At 41.2% G+C, this 20,914-nt stretch overlaps 1 protein-coding gene across 1 annotated transcript in view; it reads right to left on the bottom strand.

Annotated features, from left to right (window-relative positions):
* The window catches only part of FBN2 (fibrillin 2), a 150,410-nt gene that overhangs the window by 89,040 nt on the left and 40,456 nt on the right, over positions 1-20,914 (bottom strand). The window contains exons 7-10 of the mRNA XM_053409269.1: positions 17,033-17,158; positions 4,464-4,589; positions 2,842-2,994; positions 1,040-1,273 (exon numbers count right to left, since the gene is read on the bottom strand). Coding sequence (XP_053265244.1) covers positions 1,040-1,273; positions 2,842-2,994; positions 4,464-4,589; positions 17,033-17,158 — 639 coding nt within the window. The remainder of the gene's footprint in view (positions 1-1,039; positions 1,274-2,841; positions 2,995-4,463; positions 4,590-17,032; positions 17,159-20,914) is intronic.

Below are 20,914 nucleotides of genomic sequence, written 5' to 3' on the forward strand. Positions count from 1 at the left end.
TTGACAGTGGTAGGGGATTATTATTATTATTATTATTATTATTTATTTATTTATTTATTTATTTATTTATTTATTTATTCCCTGCCCATCTGGCTGGGCTTCCCCAGCCACTCTGGGCGGCTTCCAAAAAAATATTAAAATACTATAATACATCAAATATTAAAAACTTCCCTAAACAGGGCTGCCTTCAGATGTCTTCTGAAAGTCTGGTAGTTGTTATTCTCTTTGACATCTGGTGGGAGGGCATTCCACAGGGAAGGCGCCACTACGGAGAAGGCCCTCTGCCTGGTTCCCTGTAACTTGGCTTCTCGCAGTGAGGGAACCGCCAGAAGGCCCTTGGTGCTGGACCTCAGTGTCCGGGTAGAACGATGGGGGTGGAGACGCTCCTTCAGATATACTGGACCAAGGCCGTTTAGGGCTTTAAAGGTCAGCACCAACACTTTGAATTGTGCTTGGAAACGTACTGGGAGCCAATGTAGGTCTTTCAAGACCGGTGTTATGTGGTCTCTGCGGCCGCTCCCAGTCACCAGTCTAGCTGCCGCGTTCTGGATTAGTTGTAGTTTCCAGGTCACCTTCAAAGATAGCCCCACGTAGAGCGCATTGCAGTAGTCCAAGCGGGAGATAACCAGAGCATGCACCACTCTGGCAAGGCAGTCTGCAGGCAGGCAGGGTCTCAGCCTGCGTACCAGATGGAGCTGGTAAACAGCTGCCCTGGACACAGATTTGACCTGTGCCTCCATGGACAGCTGTGAGTCCAAAATGACTCCCAGGCTGCGCACCTGGTCCTTCAGGGGCACAGTTACCCCATTCAGAACCAGGGAATCCTCCACACCTGCCCGCCTCCTGTCCCCCAAAAACAGTACTTCTGTCTTGTCGGGATTCAACCTCAATCTGTTAACCTCAATCTGTTAGCCGCCATCCAACCTCCAACCGCCTCCAGGCACTCAACTACTATACACACACACACACACACACACACACACACACACACACACACATTATCCACTGCCTGGAAAAACAGTCAAATATGGCAACTTACTCAGCCCTGTAATGATGGGGCCATTTCCTGTGGGACCTTGGCCACCAGTCCCTACTCCAGCCCCACCCACACCTGGGGAAAAACCATTTCCTCCAGGGAGGGGGATGAATCCTGTTCCTCCTGGGCCATAGCCATTTCCATTTCCTCCAGGAAAGAACCCATTTCCTCCTGTACCACCAGGTCTGGAACCCCCTACGACAGGAATGCCATCTATGCACAGCCTGCGATATTCATCTACGAAAATGAAAAACAACACAGAAGCGTTAATATCTCATCTTTTCACAAGGAGGTAGGAACATACACCAGTTCATCTATTTTGGAAAATAAGATAATCACTTAAAAACATACCACAGTGGTACCTCGGGTTAAGTACTTAATTCATTCCAGAGGTCCGTTCTTAACCTGAAACTGTTCTTAACCTGAAGCACCACTTTAGCTAATGGGGCCTCCTGCTGCTGCTGCGCCACCGGAGCACAATTTCCGTTCTCATCCTGAAGCAAAGTTCTTAACCTGAGGTAATATTTCTGGGTTACCAGAGTCTGTAACCTGAAGCGTATGTAACCTGAAGTGTATGTAACCCGAAGTACCACTGTATTACTTATTAGAGATTTTGCCACCTCAATTAGCTTTGGGCACAGCTAATTTTTGCAAGGTTACTCCAAGAGTTATCATGACAGACTCTATTGTCAACTATTCAGAAGCTCAGAAGTAGAGGATATTCTTTCTTCTACCTTGTTTTAAGTCCCCCAAGGCTGACAGAAAGAAAAATATATGTCCCACACCGAGACGAAATTTGCTTCCGGAAAGGGCGTAATTTATCAAGATAAACCATAATTTCTGCACAGTTTTAGATTATACCGTTTGTATTCATGTATTCACATTGTATTCACAGCCATCTCCAAATGTGTACTCATGTGAATAAATATGGAATTGGCCGCCATCACTAACCATTGTCTCCTAGTTCAGTCACATTAATTTGCCAAGTAAGCACTGGAGACAGCTGAGAACACTCATTTAGAATAATACACAAAACACCAGCCAACTCCAAGAGAATATATCTCTCCAAGTTATTTTATTGTTTGGAATAGGCAGAATATTATTTACATTAAGATTGTTTAGAAAACATTTAGGGATTCTAAAGGGAATAAAGTAAGGATGAGGATATGAGTGATATGGAGCCAGATCACTATGGAATGCAGGTGGTATGTGTTGGGATTAGAATGACCCAAAAAAGTTCAAAGGGAACTCTGATTTGAGGGAGGTAAAAGCAGGTCACAAAGACATAAGGCAGGAAAGACTTCATTACAGCAAGGCAGATAATAAATATAAACATAGAAAATTAGCATTTTCTTATGTTAAAAAGGCAGATCTTTTAAGCGAATGCATTTTCCTGGAGGATTTTGGTTTTATTTCAGACGTTTTCTGCAAATTTGAATGTTTCTGTATTCAAACCTCTTCCTCCCAGGTTATTTGGAGAAATAAAACAAAATATGGGTGCCTTGTATCCTTCCAGTTCAATTTAATATAACAGTTAAAAATATGCAGTACAAGGAGTCGTTATTTCTCTATATCGAAATGAGCTATGATTGCTTTAAATAATCACAGCTTTAAAGAAGTATTTTCAATAGTAATAGAGTTTCCCTTAACAATAACTGATCAGAGAGAAGTGCAGGCTGGGAACTTCATATACTTTTGAAGCAAAATGCAATTATATTTTTTTCCATATTTAAGCTTGATTTTCAAAATAGGTGCAATATCATTCCAGTGATCCTAACTAAAACTGGGCATATAAAAGCACTCACCAGAACCTCTAACAGGACACATTTCCGGTACGGATCCAAGTGCCCAACAACGTCCAGATTCACAGCAGCATTGCATTTTGGTAAATCTGCCAGGAAGTTCTTGTGCACAACGACCATTCACCAGACTGGAGAAACATGTACCTGCTCTTTGATCTGGATATTGATAATGAGAAAAATTACTAACAGACTATTTATATAAAGTATTTTAAAACATTTTCTTAACCCTAGGGTAGAGTTTAAACCAGGCATAGGGAAACTTGGCCCTCCAGATGTTTTGGGACTACAACTCCCATCATCCCTAGCTAACAGGACGAGTGGTCAGGGATGATGGGAGCTGTAGTCTCAAAACATCTGGAGGGCCGACTTTGCCTATGCCTGATTTCAACAATTTGGGTAAACAAACATGAATATTATCAGTGCAGTAGAACACATTATGCAATGCAGTTTATGCTTGTCACTTCTGTGCAGAGAGCCCATCTACAACTGGCTGCTACGGTTGACAAATGACAACCATGCAGCCTAAAAGGCCATAAAATTCCTGCATTCATGTTGTAAGGCAGAGATAAACTAGAAGGTAGCATTCCTTGCTGTTAGCAGACCTTGCAGCTTAGGTACCTTTTGGAATAACCACTTAGAGTTTCTGGAGTTCAAAGGCTATATTCATGTAGGAAATATTTACAAGGTGAATGGAGATGAGAGAGAGAAAATAACAGAAATCTTGTCTCAACAAGTTGGGAGAAAACAATAAACCAAAATAACTCAACCTCTAAAAGGCAGAGTCGAGTTAGACAGAGGGGCTACAATTGCGGGCTAGAATGTTAAACAGTGCCCTCTGGTGGTTTAAAGTAACACTTGCATTAACTAGAAACTCAAGAGAAAGAAATATATTTGCTTTTCTCCCCAACTGGCTACCAGATGTCAGAAGCTTTTAGGCTTTCCCTGTTGACATACAAGCACAGAAATAAATCAATCTTCTTGACCACTTTTCCTCATGGGGCATGAGAGGGTACTTAGGACAAATGAAATAGCAATCTTTTCTGTTGATGTATTCTAGCTTCATAGGAGTATCTTTCAAAGATTGACCTTGTGGTTATAGACACCAATCCAAGACAAACTTTACAATATTAAAGACGAATCAGATTAATCTTAATCAGAAATCAATTTGAGTTTCCCCTTCAAGTTCAGTAGAGGCTGGATTAAGTAAATAATATAATTTTAGTTTCCTCGTGTCTTGTTTTCCAAACATCACAAATAAAGTTGAAGTACATATAGTTTGCAAATGACACAATCTTAAACCATGGAAGTAGACTATAATCAAACTGTATAAAATTATTGCTGTTATTGTATTTCTTATCCACCCTTCACCAGAAGGTCCCAGAATCTTTTTTGCAAACACACCTCCATTTATTTATTTTACTGGTCAGTGCATGCAAGGATCACAGCTCCTTCCACTACAAATAGGGAGATTGTGGGATGTGACCAGTGTTGTATGATGGCCGAAGACTAGCAAGTTAAGTTCATAGACTAGAAACCTTTATGAACTGTCCAAGGAACAGTAGGTTAGAACTGGCCAGCAGTGAGCTTCGAGACTGTCCAAAGGGTCCATAAAATAATATACCTACCAATGCAATGAGAGCCATCTGTCGATGTCACAAAACCACGTGGACAGAGGCAAAAATAACTTCCCACAGTGTTGGAACATTCACCAGCATCACATATTCCTGGAATGAGGCTGCACTCATTAATATCTGGAGACAGAAGCAGATGAAGAACACTTTTTAAAAAAAATTCTTCCTTAGGAGTTCCTGGATGAGACTGATTCCTATATGCAGCAGTTCCTGGATGAGATTGATTAGCTAGATCTACTACAATCTGTGTTCAGTCCTGATTTCGGAACTAAATCAGCCTTGATTGCTCTGACCTTATCATGAGAGTTGGGGGAGTGCATCCCTATTACTTCTGCCTGATCTCTCAGCAGCTTTTGATACCAAAAAATCATGGTATGCTCTTGGACTCACTTAGTGGGATGGGCACAGTATTATGGTGCTTCCACTCTAATATTTAGGGTTGCATTCAGAGAGTAGCACTGGTTGAATACTCCTCAGCCCCCTGGCATTTGTGGCACAACTTAGGTTCAGGTACCCCAAGTTCCTAAACATTTATATCCCAGCTCATTTCCTGAATTAACCTGCAGGAACCTTGTTAGCTGCCCCTGTTCCACACTGACTGGCAAGGCTCACCTGACGGCAACAAGAACCCAAGCCTTTAGCATCATCAAGCCTTTAGCGTGGAATGCTCTGCCAACAGATGCAACAGGTGCTGTCTCTTTGAATATTTAAATGACCTCTGGAAACTTATCTATGCCATCACACTTATGCAGGCAATTAAGAAAATATCTACCTGTAAAAGCTGGTCTCTGGTTTTAAATTTGTATGTGCTTTTTATTGCATAAACATATGTTTGCTGTAAACCACTCTTGATATGTATTATGAATACAAATATTTGTACTGTGCTCTAACTACACCACCTGATGTGTTTAGCATACGGTCTGCACTAGTAAATATTGGACTTCTTTAAGTTCCCTGTGCCAATGTATCACACCTGCCACATTTGTATATATAATGTTACCGAGCATGCTCAAACGCAATACAGCATGCTCAGTAATGACAAATGGAGTCAAATTTCACTGCATAACAGAAAACGCATACAATTTGATTCTAGTTGCCATTACTGAACATGCAGAGGATCACACACGGTGTAATGTGTGTCAGGAAAAAGTACAATCATGTTTATAGCTTTTTTAAAAAACACACCAAACAAACCACTTCTTTCTTACAAATTCTCCAAAGCTGGAATGAATACAGCATGCCCAGTTTCTCCCACTGTAGCCACTACCCTGGCCATACTTCTTGTCATGAAAACAAAACAAAACACCACATTCTCAAAAAAATTAAAATAAAGGCAGGCATTAAGTGATCTCATTACAAAGTGAAATGTAGGTGCTTACTATGTGACAGCCAAAAAAAGCAAAGCAGAACGTTTATATTTAAGTCTGCTTGTTCTAAGAAGCATGTGCCCCAAGAATGAATTACTCCAAAGTGACCACAAGAGGGTATAAAATGTATCCCTTTATTTCCACCAGGATCAGACGAATGTCTGCTAATATACCCTAGGCTAGAAATGAAAACAGTACATTCACTTTCACTGCAATTCAGATCTCTACATCAAGGTTTCCCCCCCTATGTTACAGTCACCAAGCAGATCCCTGCATAAGCAAATGTGGTGAATAGAAAAGGCGGTTTAGGTGTAGTAGAATTTGTGAGCTTCTCATGGAAAGTGGAGAGTGGGAATTATTTCTGGACCTTAAACAGGGGATTAATTCCCGAGAGCACCTCCTGACAAGAGTATGTTTCACAGCAGGGTCATTCCATGTTGCATTGTGTTGAATAGTGTCATTCTGATGACAGACACACAGGAGGGGAAGTGTATAATATAGTTCGTAAGTTATAACCTCATAGGGGTGACTAAACCATTTCGGAATAAATGTTTTGCTTTTGTTCCGAAGTAGGGGGGATTGCTCATCCTTGCTTTCATTCTGCGTACGCCTCCCAAGGCGTTAGATTCTCACTCTACACATAATTGCACAAAGCAAATCATTGCCTACAAGGTCTTATGTGCTACACCACCCCTCAGAAAACTGGACTTTTAAGAGTTTTCGCATGGAACCGCATTGTTCAGTCTTAATGAGTCCTGTCCTCAACTAGATTGTGTAAACCAGGCATGGCCAAACTTGGCCCTCCAGCTGTTTTGGGACTACAACTCCCATCATCCCTAGCTAACAGGACCAGCTGTCAGGGATGATGGGAACTGTAGTTCCAAAACAGCTGGAGGGACATATTTGGCCATGCCTGGTGTAAACTTATTCAGTCTTCCCAAGTCTATAAGAAACTATGTCAGGATCATTCCCACTCTAGGTAGTTTCTCCTTCGCTGTCTCTTCTATTGTGTTCCATTGCCTCCTCTCTCTGCTTGTCCCGTCCCCCTTTGGTCACAGTCAAGAACCTAAAAGGGACACAAAGCCTTGTTTACATGCTTTTAAGTAGTTTTTCATATCTTGCAACATTTCTCTGATGAAAATAGGGACGTCCCATTCCGTAATGATAATATTACTATTTATACCCCACACATCTTACTGGGTTGCCCCAGCCACTCTGGGCAGCTCCCACCATATATAAAAACATAATAAAACATTAAACATTTAAACAAACACCTCCCGATACAGGGTTGCCTTCAGACGGCTCAGGGGTTGGATAACTCCATACCCTCCAACATTTCTTCAGGAACATCCTACCATACCTTCCAACATTTCTCCAATGAAAATAGGGAGATCCTAGGAAAAGTGGGATATTCCGGCATCAAATCAAAAACCGGGATGGCTTCTCTAAGCAAGGGAAGTCCCTGGAAAATAGAGGAACTTGGAGGGTCTGATTTTTCTATTTTTAACTTGACTGGGGAGGTTCAAGAAGGACCCCAGATTTCTTTCTTTAGGTACCTACAGACTCAAAGGAACCTACAGGTGCATTTAGGGGTTGGCAAAACCAGCCCCTCTCCCCAGAGGGGGGCACCAAAATCACCTATCAGACTATGCAGAATATGGTATATGGCCTGTTATTGTGTTGCCGCGTTCTAGACACACAAAGAAGGGCCTCAGATTGTGATTGCAGGGTCTAGGTCAGTTCTTATGGGGATATGCGGTCTCCATTGGTTCTATGGTGTATGCCTCACACTGTACTAAAGTGCGCAAAGCATTAGAATAGTACAGTGGTACCTCAGGTTACATACGCTTCAGGTTACAGACTCCGCTAACCTAGAAATGGTGCTTTAGGTTAAGAACTTTGCTTCAGTATGAGAACAGGAATTGTGCTCCGGCAGCACAGCAGCAGCAGGAGGCCCCATTAGCTAAAGTCGTGCTTCATGTTAAGAACAGTTTCAGGTTAAGAACGGACCTCCGGAACAAATTAAGTACTTAACCCGAGGTACCACTGTACATGCTGTTTCTTTTCTTGTCTTTCTCCGTGTACTTTATTTTCCTTTAAAAAGAGAATGTGTCTTTTTCTGTTCCCTTCTCTCAAAAAGAAAAAGAAAAGAAGACAAAAGGGAGGGGGACTATCAGCATATAACTAGTGAGAGAGGGAGCTTAAAATTTTCATTGCTTTCAAACCACACTGTGAAACTTGACAATACTGCTATGCTCTTATACTAACCATATAGTTGTTCCTATACTATCTCTAATATGATTCTCACAAAGCAATGCCATTTTATAGTGACCTCTGGTATATGTAGTCAGAGCTCCTTGTAAATCTCTTTATGCAATCTATCACCAGTTAAAAGTTGCCAGCTTTCAGGTTTTGTAACGAACTTGGAGGCTGGCCCAGGTTTAAACTGGGATTCATTTTGTTCAAGCTTAGGCCAAGTTTCCACAAACCTTGAACTGACTTATGTTTTCCATTTTGAAGCTATGTGAAACTCTGTAGGGTTTGTACGTCTCAATCTATAGCCAGATGATTCTGCCTCAGCTGCCTTTTAAGTTGGATAAAAAGAAAAACGAAGAACATTGTCCTCATAATGTTCTCATAAAAGGAGTCCAAATCCTTTAGCCTTTATCTATAGCTATGGAATTCCTCACTCGAAAGGTGTTCAGAAGTTGTCACTGGTGCAGAATGCAACAGTTGCTTTCTGCTAGGACACTGGCTTTCTCTAGCATTCTGAGCCTATTCAAGGTGCTAGTTTTATATATTTAAGACACAAATTATGTATATTAAAGTGAACACAAAAATAAATAAAAGCTAAATAAATAAACCATGAGGTCAGTGTTAACAGAAGGCTTGATAAAAAAAGGCATGTGTTTCATCTGCCATTTGATGATTTGAACAAAACAAGTTTAGTTCATTGTCTTGTTGTGTTGTGCATGTGACAAAGGGGAACCACGCCAGGGTGAAGGCATCCTCCTTTGCTTGTCCCTGTGCTAATTTAAGTTTGTTGGCTAACTTTTCTAGTTGGGCAGTTTCCCACCCATTTTGGTACCAGTAGCCCATGTTCGCTCCTGATAGGTACTTCCAGTGTCTAGTTATGATGCATACAAAATAATATGGCTAATCTGACCACACAACCTACCCCCAAACACATACAAACAAGCCACACTGCAATCAACTGAACGCAACCAACCAGGCTCCTGTCCCCCTAATCTCTTGCAGTGCCAATAAAAATAAATAAATTTACAAATAAAGGACCTACCGGCGTGATGCTGACACAATACCCTACCCAGATGCTATGCAATTGAACAAAAGAACGTTACCCTCCCATCTCTCTCCCTCCCCATCTCCCCTCCCCCCCCGCAACTGCATTATGTCTACGACGATAGTGTCTCACACAAAACATAAACGAATTGACTATGAGTAAAAAATGGAGATGTTATATGTGCCATACTTTTCTGTCTATAAGACACCCCCTTGTATAAGACACCCCCCCCAAATTTTGGGGGACTGAATTTTAAGAAAATGAGGGGAGATGGCCCAAAGCTGTTGAGCCTCTCCCCCCACGAAGCTGTGGGCAGGAAACACTCCCTAGATCGTTTCTCGCGCGCAGAGGCATCGGGTGAATTTGCGATTCCTCCATCCATTCAGTTTGCAGGAATGCAACCTCCCCGGATGCTGTCGCGCACGGGAAATGATCCAGGGAGTGCTTCCCGTGCGCAGCGGCATCAGGTGGATTTGCGCTCCCATCAAAGAGCTGGCTGGCGGCAGGGCGCTTCTCCCCTCCCTACCCCCGCCGTGCCACTATCTGTGTATTGGAAGACCCCAGTTTTTTTATGTGATTTTTGAGTCAAAAAACCTTGTCCAATACACGGTAAAATACAGTACTCTTCCTTGTTTATTTGTTTGCTCCGTGACACTAGAAAATCTTAAATAAAAACTAATTTTAAAAAGCAAGTTTAGGAACACAGGAACCTGCCTTATACTTAGGCCGTTTGTTCATTTGGCTCAATGTTGTCTACATTGAATGCCACCAATTCTCCAGAGATTCAAGAAGGAGTCTTTACCACCCGTCCTGGAGATTAGATCTTAGACCTTCTGCACGTAAAAGCTCTACCACTGGGACTCTGTGCACAACTCCAAGATTTTGTTTCTTGGAGAGTGTGCACAGTTCGTTTACAAACCACGCATCTCTCCTTCAAATGTTGCAGAGTTCTCTTGGAACACATAGTGGATGAGTATTAAGCCCGTCTGCTGCACATGACTTGGCCCTTAGGAGGTGAAAGAATGTTTAGCCATCATCACCATAAAATCTCCCGAGTCCTTTAAAATCAAGGACCGAGCCAGCACTGTTTTAAGCCAGTTCTGTCAAACAGTAAAGACAAACATCCAATTAAACACAAATACAGTCATACCTCGGGTTACAGATGCTTCAGGTTGTGTTTTTTCGGGTTGCGGACCGCCAAAACTTGGAAATACCGGAATGGGTTACTTCCAGGTTTCGGCGGTTGCGCATACGCAGAAACGCTGAATTGCAACCCGAGCGTGCTCAGACGCAAGTTGCGAACGCTACGGGTTGTGAACGTGCATCCCGCATGGATCACGTTCATAACCTGAGCGTTCACTGTACCTCTTAAATGAAAGAAGAAGAAAAATGAGGGTGAAAATGTTGTTAAGCGTTGTGCAAGGCGAGAGAGAGAAGAAGTTATATTTTAAGCATTACACCCAGGACAGGACTGGACATGGCCATAAAATGGATAGCAAATTCCCACCTGTGGGACATTTTACTAAAAAGCCAGCCTGCCTGCCTGCCTGCCTGCCTGCCAAGCAAAACAACTTCCCTGCTTGTCAGCTAGAGGTCATCTCCTTTACCAAAATGACTTCAATGAACAGGATATAATAATTGGGAACTAACCTTGCCAGGAAAAAGCTTGAAGACATTTCTGAATAGTTGCACGTTCCCTTTTCATCATTTGCTGTATTAGAAGCATTTTAAATATATAAAATGTACTTACCATTTGTTAATGAGCTGTTTCTGTGTCTGTTCACACAAATCCATGAACCTGTTAACTTATAGGAATACTTAATCTGGGAGTGTTTGTGCATCCAAGTGGCTATTGCATCTTTTGTTGCTAGTAGTTTAAAAATCCCAGTACTGTCTTGCTTACTTAGGCGAATAAGCAAGAAGCAACACGTACCAATATAAATTAATCTAATTTAACAAACTGTGGATAAAGAGAAAATATAGAGGAAAGTAAACTAGTGAAGGGTTGGGTAGGGAGTGGATAAGCCTAGGGACTTTTCCCTGTCTCCCAAAAAAAGTCTAATGAGGGGGGAAACGTCTAATGAGGGCCAAAGACAAGTGATTTTCAGAAGCATTATAATATTTTTTATTATGTATATAAACTTAACAAATGCTTTTAAAATGTAAAGTACCATGAACAAAAAAATATTTTTATTTGTGCTGGGTTTTCTAAAAAAGAAAAACATGATACCGACAGAATTAAGGATTAAATGTGTATTTCCAGGAACACTGAGAAAATCACTAAGCCTTTATAGTTTTCCCTTAATACTAGACTACTACTACTACACTAAACTAAAATCCTTCAGAAATAAAAAGAAAATCTTGTAAAGAGTATAAAAATTTAATTAACCTGTGGATCCATGAGACCAGAATACAAGTTCTACTGAGTTACAGTCGGTTTTGTGCTCTTAAGTTATTTAAGCAATTTTGGTCAGCAAAGTACTGAGAATGTAATGTGAATACTTCTTCACATTCCTGCCAGGAAAAACGTTTCTTTTAAGCATGCTAAAGCACATCTGGTTCTTCAAGTCCAAAAGGTAAAAAAGAAACTGAAATTACATGACTCTTAGTTTATTTTCTTTTTTAAAAAAAAGTAAAAATGGATAGTTAATGTCAAAGTCATACCATTCCTGTTAAAAACTGGCATCTTGCCTAGGTAAGGCCTGCAACACGTTTGCCCCTTTGCAATGTTTGATCTGGCTTTACATATATGAGAGGGGAAGGGAGTGAACTAAATACTTGCTGGTGAGATCACTTAAAAGAAAATCCAGATTAAAACAAGTATTCTTCTATTGACTGAGTTCTCATGCTCTCTCTTGCTCTTTGAGCCTTATAATAAGCCCAATTTTGTCAATACTCTCATATTTTGAAACGTTTCCTGCACTGAAGGAGCTCAACTTAACCCCTAAAATAATGTTTACCTTCAAAAACCTAAAGCATCTTTTATTAATTTCAGGCGCCCTTTCACAAAGTAGTTTAAATAAATCAATAAAAATCTACTATCCGTTTTAGAAAGCTGTTCTCTGTGCATTTGGATAACTCTCAAGATACTCATGACCAAATTCTGCACAATAGTTCTTGAAGCCAAGAAAGGGGTTTTCATCTATGTTTGGATCCAACTGAAAGCCATTTTGAATCAAGATGGCGGACTGCACCTTTCAAAACTACACTGATTTTAACCACTGATTTGAAAAGCACAGTGATATTTTGGTTTCGACAAACCTAGACAGCATCTTAAAAAGCAGAGACATCACCTTGCCAACAAAGGTCCGTATAGTTAAAGCTATGGTTTTCCCAATAGTGACGTATGGAAGTGAGAGCTGGACCATAAAGAAGGCTGATCGCAGAAGAATTGATGCTTTTGAATTATGGTGCTGGAGGAGACTCTTGAGAGTCCCATGGACTGCAAGAAGATCAAACCTAGCCATTCTGAAGGAGATCAGCCCTGAGTGCAAACTGGAAGGACACATACTGAAGCTGAGGCTCCAATACTTTGGCTACCTCATGAGAAGAGAAGACTCCCTGGAAAAGACCCTGATGTTGGGAAAGATGGAGGGCCCAAGGAGAAGGGGACGGCAGAGGACGAGATGGTTGGATAGTGTTCTCGAAGCTACCAGCATGTGTTTGACCAAACTGCGGGAGGCAGTGGAAGACAGGAGTGCCTGGCGTGCTCTGGTCCATGGGGTCACGAAGAGTCGGTCACGACTAAACGACTAAACAACAACAATTTTGGTTTCTTGAATTTCCAAGCAATTCCAGGTATGAGGCTATGAGTGTACAATAAAACAGAAAAGACAAAGAACCCTTTGTTTTTAAGGAGGTTTCCCCATCCCATAAGAAGCCCCTCTGGAAGAAGCCCGGATCCAACAGTTGCATTGCCTGCCAGTTCATTTCCAGGACCAATGACTGTAGAGATTCATGGATGATTACTGAATTACTTAACTATTTTTTCCACCCATAAGGCCATTTGCTTGTTGTTTTTCTGATTTGTTTTTGACCACTCACTTATTCAGAGTAGAACGCTATCATGAATTAGTTCAGCATGTACTCTATTCCCCAATAGCACATATGTCAAAAATGTTTTAAAGTAATTAGCCTTGCCTGACATATATAAGTTCACTAAGTTCTAAATACTCAGAAATAATTAATCATTCTATTGGTAAAGCTACAAGTATAAAATTTATTTTAAAAGTATATTTATATAGGTCACTAAGCTTTTCATGGTTTGTGGCATTCAGATTTCTTTACATTAAAACATACAATAGCTTGTTTTTCTAACTGTTTCATGCCAGCAATAGGTAATGTCTGCTACACTTTCAGCCCTGTCTGAAGGTTTATACCCACCCACACCCCTTCCAGTAAAACGTCATATATGTTAGGACTGTATGTCGAAAATGGCGGAATCTTCTAAAATTATTTAAAACGTCCGGGAAACCCTGGGCATATGCCAGCCAGTGTTGCTTCTTTGGCAAATTTTCCCCAAAATAGCTTTAAAAATTCTTTCTTTTTTTGAGATTTGGGGGGAGGGGCTCAATAACTTTGGCAAAAGATAAACAACTTTGGGGTTTAGATTTTCACTTCCTGAAATATGGCAACCCTAATATATGTATGTAAGGCTGTCATTATGCAGCCCCCACTACAGCTGGTTTTGCATGAAGTCAGGATGAGGTGGGGAAGCAATATAGAAGGCAGTTTTCACAACAGCAGTGCCATGGCATGGGAGCCAGAAGGGAGGGAAGTTTGAGAAAGCTGGGAGGAAGCAAAACGAGAGGAAATGCTGGTTTAAAATAATTGCAGAGGTTTGAGTAAAGTACCGCCATACAATGGAATATTTGAGGGCTCTGCATTCTTTATCTCTCTCACCTGAGGCAGCTGAGAAATGAAAGTGGGAGAAGTCTGAATACAGTGAGAAGGGTAGACACTGGAAGCAAAAAAGGTAGCTGATTCAAACAACGGCAGAAGTTTGAGTAAAGCAGGGATAGAGGTTCACTGAGAGAGGAAGTGTGGCAAGGGGGCATGAAGAGGAAATGGACGTTTTAAATGAGAGCAGAGGTCTGAGTAAAGTTGAGGTGGAGAAAAAATGACAGGGGGAAAGTGGTGGTTTTAAAACAAGTGGTAGAGTTCACTGAGTAGAGTGAAGAAGGGGTGATACTGAGGGGAAAATTTTAAAAGAAAGTTTGCCTATAGAAAGTAGGGAGTTTGGAAAGGCTCTGCTATGTTAGCTTTTTAGTGCTAGCTTCTGCGTTTCATCCATCTCAGCTATTCTCTTTGCTAAAATTGTTTTAGACAACAACAACAACCCCTCAGTGTCACTGCATCCCTGCTTTACTTAAACTTCTGCCATTGTTTTAAACCACATTTTTCATCTAAGTGTCTCTCCACCCCACTTTACACAAACTCTTTCATTGTTTGAGTACAGCAAGAAGGGAGGAAGACTGAAAGGGGGGGAGAGAAATTGCTGTTTAAAACTCCCCCACTTCCATTCCTACACTGCTTCATGTGAGAGAAATATAGGATACAGAGCCCTCAAATGTTCCATAGAAGCTTCACAGAATTTATTTCACTGCTGGTAAGTACCATGTGTTGTCTTCAACATCTTAATGATTCAGTGTAGTCATTTAGAAGATATATTAGTCCTAGAGCTGCAGCAATAAAACTGCAATAAAACTTTTGCAAAGCTAAGCAGGGTCCAGCATGGTTTCAAACTGGATGAGGAACCGTATGTTGAGATTCCTGCATTGCTGGAGATTAACTACATGATCCTTGGGGTCCTTTCCAACTCTATGATTCTACAATTTTATTAACACACAAGTACCCATATACGTGGGTGGCGCTGTGGGTTAAACCACAGAGCCTAGGACTTGCCGATCAGAAGGTCGGCGGTTCAAATCCCCGTGACGGGGTGAGCTCCCGTTGCTCGGTCCCTGCTCCTGCCAACCTAGCAGTTTGAAAGCACGTCAAAGTGCAAGTAGATAAATAGGTACCGCTTCAGCGGGAAAGTAAATGGCATTTCCCTGCGCTGCTCTGGTTCACCAGAAGCAGCTTAGTCATGCTGGCCACATGACCCGGAAGCTGTACACCGGCTCCCTTGGCCAATAAAGCAAGATGAGCGCTGCAACCCCAGAGTCGTCCGTGACTGGACCTAATGGTCAGGGGTCCCTTTACCTTAATCTTTATCTTTAAACATATACGTACAACATCCACCACCTGATCTTAACATTTGCTAACTGAACAAACTGGTAGGCTTACTCTTAAGCGTCTATTCATCCTAATGACACAGCAATACTTTTTCAGCATGGTGTGTGTACAGAAAAGGGCTGCAGAATAGGAGAGAGGACGAAGCATAGAAATGGGGATGGTCTGTGTACAAAAGAGTTGAGAAAAGCAGGAGGTAGAAAAACGTGTCGAAGAAGGTGAAAATGGTGTGTATGGCCAAAGCTGGATGCACAACAGGTGAGGGGAGAATGCATGAAAAGTGATGTGTGATCTGTGTGCAAGATAGAGTTGAGGAAAGGGAGGAGGAGGGGAAGGGTAGAAGGAAATAATAATAGCATTTCTTGCCTACATGTTACATGTTTCAAAAACAAATAACTTGTGAATTCCACAATACAGAACAAAAGCCAAGGACATACCCACACTTGCTTTGCGTACGCAATATCTGTACTATGTACAGCTAAATTTAGAAACTAAAGCCGTTTTCACCTAATTTGTTTCAGTTGCTGTTGCGCAAGTAACAGTACATTTCGAAATTTTCACTAAGAGAAGATAAAGGATTTCTCATGGTGAAAATATACAACAGTTCTCTATTTATTGTTACATTACCTTTATTATTTATTCCAAAACTGATTTATTTATGATATAGTTCCAAGCAAATATTTTCTCAGTGATAATAATAATAATAATAATATATTTATTTATTTATACCCCATCCATCTGGCTGGGTTTCCCCAGCCACTCTGGGTGGCTCCCAACAGAATATTAAAACCACGATAAAACATCAGACATTAAAAACTTCCCTAAACAAAATGTTTGTTTTCCTTCATTAAAAACTGGAGTTATATCCTCTGTTTTGCTAGCTTTTCTTCAAAGCTTAATCAATTGTATTCATAGTTACAATGTCTGTTATTTAGCAGGAATTGTAAAGGAGTACAATTTTAAAGAATGTTGCAGGCGAGAAAAAAGATTGTTCTTGCTACCTTGCCCCCAACACTGTTCCCAAGAACTCAGATTTTCCTGTCAAAGTTCAGTCAAAATGCGCAAATAAGTTAAAACATAATTAATCTACACATAACATACATGTGGTTCATCTGTTCATGATTAAATGGATTTTCTCTTCCACTGTTCCTCTCTCACTCAAACACCTGTGCAATCAGATTACGTTACCTCACTCTCTCATGGTCAGCACGATGGATCTTCTTAGGTCTTACAATTCATTTAATAGTAGAAGAGGTCAAAAAAGAGTTCTTAAGCCTAAGGGAGGGTTTGGAATATTTCCAGAAATGCTTATACAAGAGAACGAGAGAAGGGATTTAGAGTCTCTGTCCCATGATGCTGAGATTGCTTGACAGACTGAAGCAGGAAGGAAATGGAGGATGAAGTGTTTTGGCAAATTTCAAAAAACGGAGAGGGAATAGCTGGAAGAAGCAAAAATAAATAGGGTGCAAAGTGTACGTGGCAGGCGTTTTATGGGAGAAAATGAAAATTGGTGTTCCTATCAAGCATCCGACTGAATTCCTCTGTTAGGGTCCAGACTCTAAACCCCAAACTATGCCCCCCATGCTCTCAGTCCAATATATCATAAAACAACAGGCAGTGAGCACTATGTATGAGGTTTCTTTCCAGTTTGTTACACTTACCTTCACATTTCTGAGTTGCTTCATTCTGTTTGTGACCAGCAGGGCATTTGCACTCATATGATCCAACTGTATTGATGCAATTTCCCCCTTGGCAGATTCCAGGTATTGCCTGACATTCATCAACATCTGCAAATAAAATATGCGTTTTCAATATCCAAAATGAAAATAAACCTCATGTGAATGCTAATACAATGTACACAAATGTGTTTTCTTGCTGAGGGCAATGATAATGTGGAATCTCCATCTCCAGACGATGGGATTAGCTACCTCTATGCTCATCAGTATTCCACAAATCCTGAAACCTCAAAGGTCCCTGCGATCTAGTGCTGCTGGCCTCCCAAACCCCGCCCACTCGGCCCGGCCAGACTGGCTGGAATTCAAATCAATCACCTGGTGAGAAAGCCTCACCAATCCCCAGAAGCGGGCCTGGGAATTCCCCAAAGTGTTGGCTATTTGTCCCAAGCATGGCTCCCTGGGGGATGGGAGTCGTCTGCAATGGGGCACAACAGCTGCCCACCTTATGACTGGGTAAGCAGCCATTTCTGGAGTGTTTTAAAAGTTTATTTTATTTTTATTTCAGAACTTCTGTAACTTCTGCATCTGCTGAGTATGGAGAAGCTACCATCTAATTTTAGATAGCCCCATTTTGCTTCTACACTATTAAATTTCCACATTGCAAGGAATTATTCTATTTAAAACCAACCAACGAACAAAAACAATTCTAGTTCCAGAAACCTGAAGACACATAGATTGCAAACTATAAGAATTTGAAAGACTTTACAATGTAGACATCTAGCTAAACATAGTTTATTATAACCATTGATTGCCAAACTTCAGTTGTAACTACATTTGCAGAAGTGTTTATACTTTGCTGCTGAAACTATGCTGAGTTTATTTAGAAATAAACAGCCTCCATAATGCATACAATAGAGATGATGTAAAGCCATGTGGACTCCTGCATTTCCTTCCTAGAACTGCCTTTTTTTAAGTTTTTGGTTTACAATATAGGCTGTTCAAGACAAACAGCACTTATAATGAGGGTACATTAGAACAATCAATTTTCTTTCTAATAAAAAATGACATGCATTCAAGTAGTCTAGAACTTTGTTGTCTGAAAAAGCTCAATGACTCTGCAGACATTCTTCAATAGAGAGGCCAGATTTTTGCCCTTTGTCTGGATGGCAGGTGCAATGGTGACCAATCTTTCCACCCAGAACCCCATGACACAGGCACTTACGTTTCTTTCTCATCTCAGCAGTGCTAATTCAGCACATTAAACATCCTCAACACATCCCACACTTATATACAGATTTTAGCATGTTTAAATGGCACATTAAGAATTTTGCAGACTGTTATCATTATTATTTATTGAATTTATATATCACCCTATACCCACAGGTTCACAGACTGTTGATGGTCCCTGTAAGAAACTGTATTTTTATGGGAGAAATCTAAATGTAACAAGATGGTGCTGTTTCAAACACTATCAAGTTAATAGTGTGAAAGGGGGAGACGACTTTTATTCCTAAATGACGGCAGATACAGACATACCTCGTGTTGCGTTAGGTTCATGTTGCATCTTTTTGGCTTGCGAACGCAGCAAACTCGGAAGTGTATACTTCCGGGTTTCGCCGTGCACTTTGCACATGAGCAGAAGCATTCTGCATGCTTCACACATGCACAGAAGCTCTCTATCACGCTCCGCGCTTGCACAGAATCGCCACTCTAGTTGCGGAATTTTTGGGGTTCGAACGGCACCCCAGAACGGATCGTGTCTGCAACTAGAGGTACCACTGTACACTGTATTGGGGTACCATTGGCAATTTGCCAGGAGGCAGATAAACTGATGAGCCAAAAATATTATTATGTAACGCATAAGGTTTCAGTTGTGACACTTGGCTACAGAATTCAACTTTCATACATTTCAGTAGAAATTCCACTCAAATATATTGGTCTGTAGTTATAGGCCAATGAAATTTTGGAATTCCAATGAGAACCTGGTGACTGGTTGGAGGGTCTGACTGGAGAGAATAAAAGGGCAGACTCAGCATTTTTTAAGGGGCTTCGGAAGACTGTGAAGATGTGTGTTGAAGAAAAAGAGACAAGTCTGAGAGTTTGGAATGGAAAGCTGTTGTTGCCAGGGGAAACAACCAGTGTCCATAGGGGGCTTAGGAAGTGAGGAAGGAAGAAGAAAGACCCAATGCTTTAATGCTGAAATCAATGAAAGCCAAAGCTAAGAAGGTCTGCAAGGACAGAGGAAGTCTCCCACCAAAGTCCTTTGGAAAAGCCAATGGGAGCAGTGGCAGACCTTGGGCTCTCAAATTTCATTGGTGGCCTGTGCAACGCAAATTCGGTACCCCCTGCCTCTTGTGCTCTGTTCTATAGAAATGTTGCGGTTCCCCTTGCAGTACGGTGCCCAGTTCTGCCACATTGGTTGTGCCACCCTAAAACCACCTCTGATGTCACTATTATATTTCAGTATGCTAGCTTGAAAGAAAAAAACAGCAAGAAGACTTCAGGTGATCAGCCAGTGATTTAACAGAGCTGGGGCTTAGAAGGGTAATTGGCCAGTGATATAGTATAAGACGAACTAGAGCAAGCTTCTCTTTAAGACAACAATTACAAAATGACAATGGGTTGGGCAGGAGGAAGTGCTGGGGGGGGATGTGTAATACCTCTTTGCCAAAATCTTCTCCTGTGGATTTTTTCAACCAATCTTCATCAGTTAATGAGGAAAAGAAATTGTGTTCAAAAATTATCAAGGGGGAGAGGATATTTTGGTAAAATTCTCATGGGCAGGGTGAAGGAATTCTGTTACTTCTGAGGTGACCAAAGGGTACTGTTGAATAGTGGGTAGACATAGCAGACAATGCAGCGATTTCTCTAAAGCAGTTCTTTATTTGTAAGCTGGAACAGAACTGAACAGCAAACAGCTCAGCTGGCCTGCTTTTATAGGCAGCCGGCTGTCAGCATTGTAGCAACAACAACCCAGGGTTTCCCGCCTAAAGTAACTGACGTGGACCTGAGTGAAAACTATATACAAGATACTCCTGGTGGCCAGGGTGAGAACTTCAATACATAACACCCCTCCCCACCGAGATAAGGCATTAGTTATAATCATAGTGGTTCCATTACATACAGCAATAGCCTTATTGGTTTCAGTAAGGCACATAAGCATATTAATTGACCCTATTCACCATACAACTTTACATGTGCAGTTTGTCCAGTGAACATAGCCTTTTAAATACGGGCTACTGGCCTTGCGGAACTGAACAGCAAACAGCTCAGCCGGCCTGCTTTTATAGGCAGCCGGCTGTCAACATTGTAGACAATATTACACCGGAACTCCTTAAGGCTAATGTTGAATGGTGGGCCCCTGTGCTAGCTGCCCTATTTACCAGCATAGATCAATCGGCCACTTTCCCTGAGGACTGGGGACTAGCAATCATCATCCCTTTATTCAAGAAAGGGAGCCGATCAGATCCGGCTAATTACAGGCCAATCAGCCTCCTAAGTATCATTAGCAAATTGTACGCTGCCCACCTATGCGACAAATTAGTGAACTGGTTGGAACAAGAACCACATTCTTTCAGAAGCGCAGGCTGGTTTTAGGGCAAATCGGTCAACTTTAGACCAGGGCCTTGTTCTCCAACATCTTGTGGAGAAATATACATCAAGAAAAGGAGGTTCCCTATACGTGGCCTTTATAGATTTCATTTTTAAAAAAAATAATATTTTATTAGGTTTTAACAAGAAAAAAGGTTACAGAATCAACAAAGAAAGAAAAATAAACATAGGAAAAAACACCAGTGTAATAAGAAAAATAATAATAAACACCAGAATAATAAGAAAAAACACCAGAAAAGTACAAAACCCAAACAT

Source organism: Podarcis raffonei, chromosome 11 (genome assembly GCF_027172205.1).
Source record: "Podarcis raffonei isolate rPodRaf1 chromosome 11, rPodRaf1.pri, whole genome shotgun sequence".
Taxonomy (NCBI): domain Eukaryota; kingdom Metazoa; phylum Chordata; class Lepidosauria; order Squamata; family Lacertidae; genus Podarcis; species Podarcis raffonei.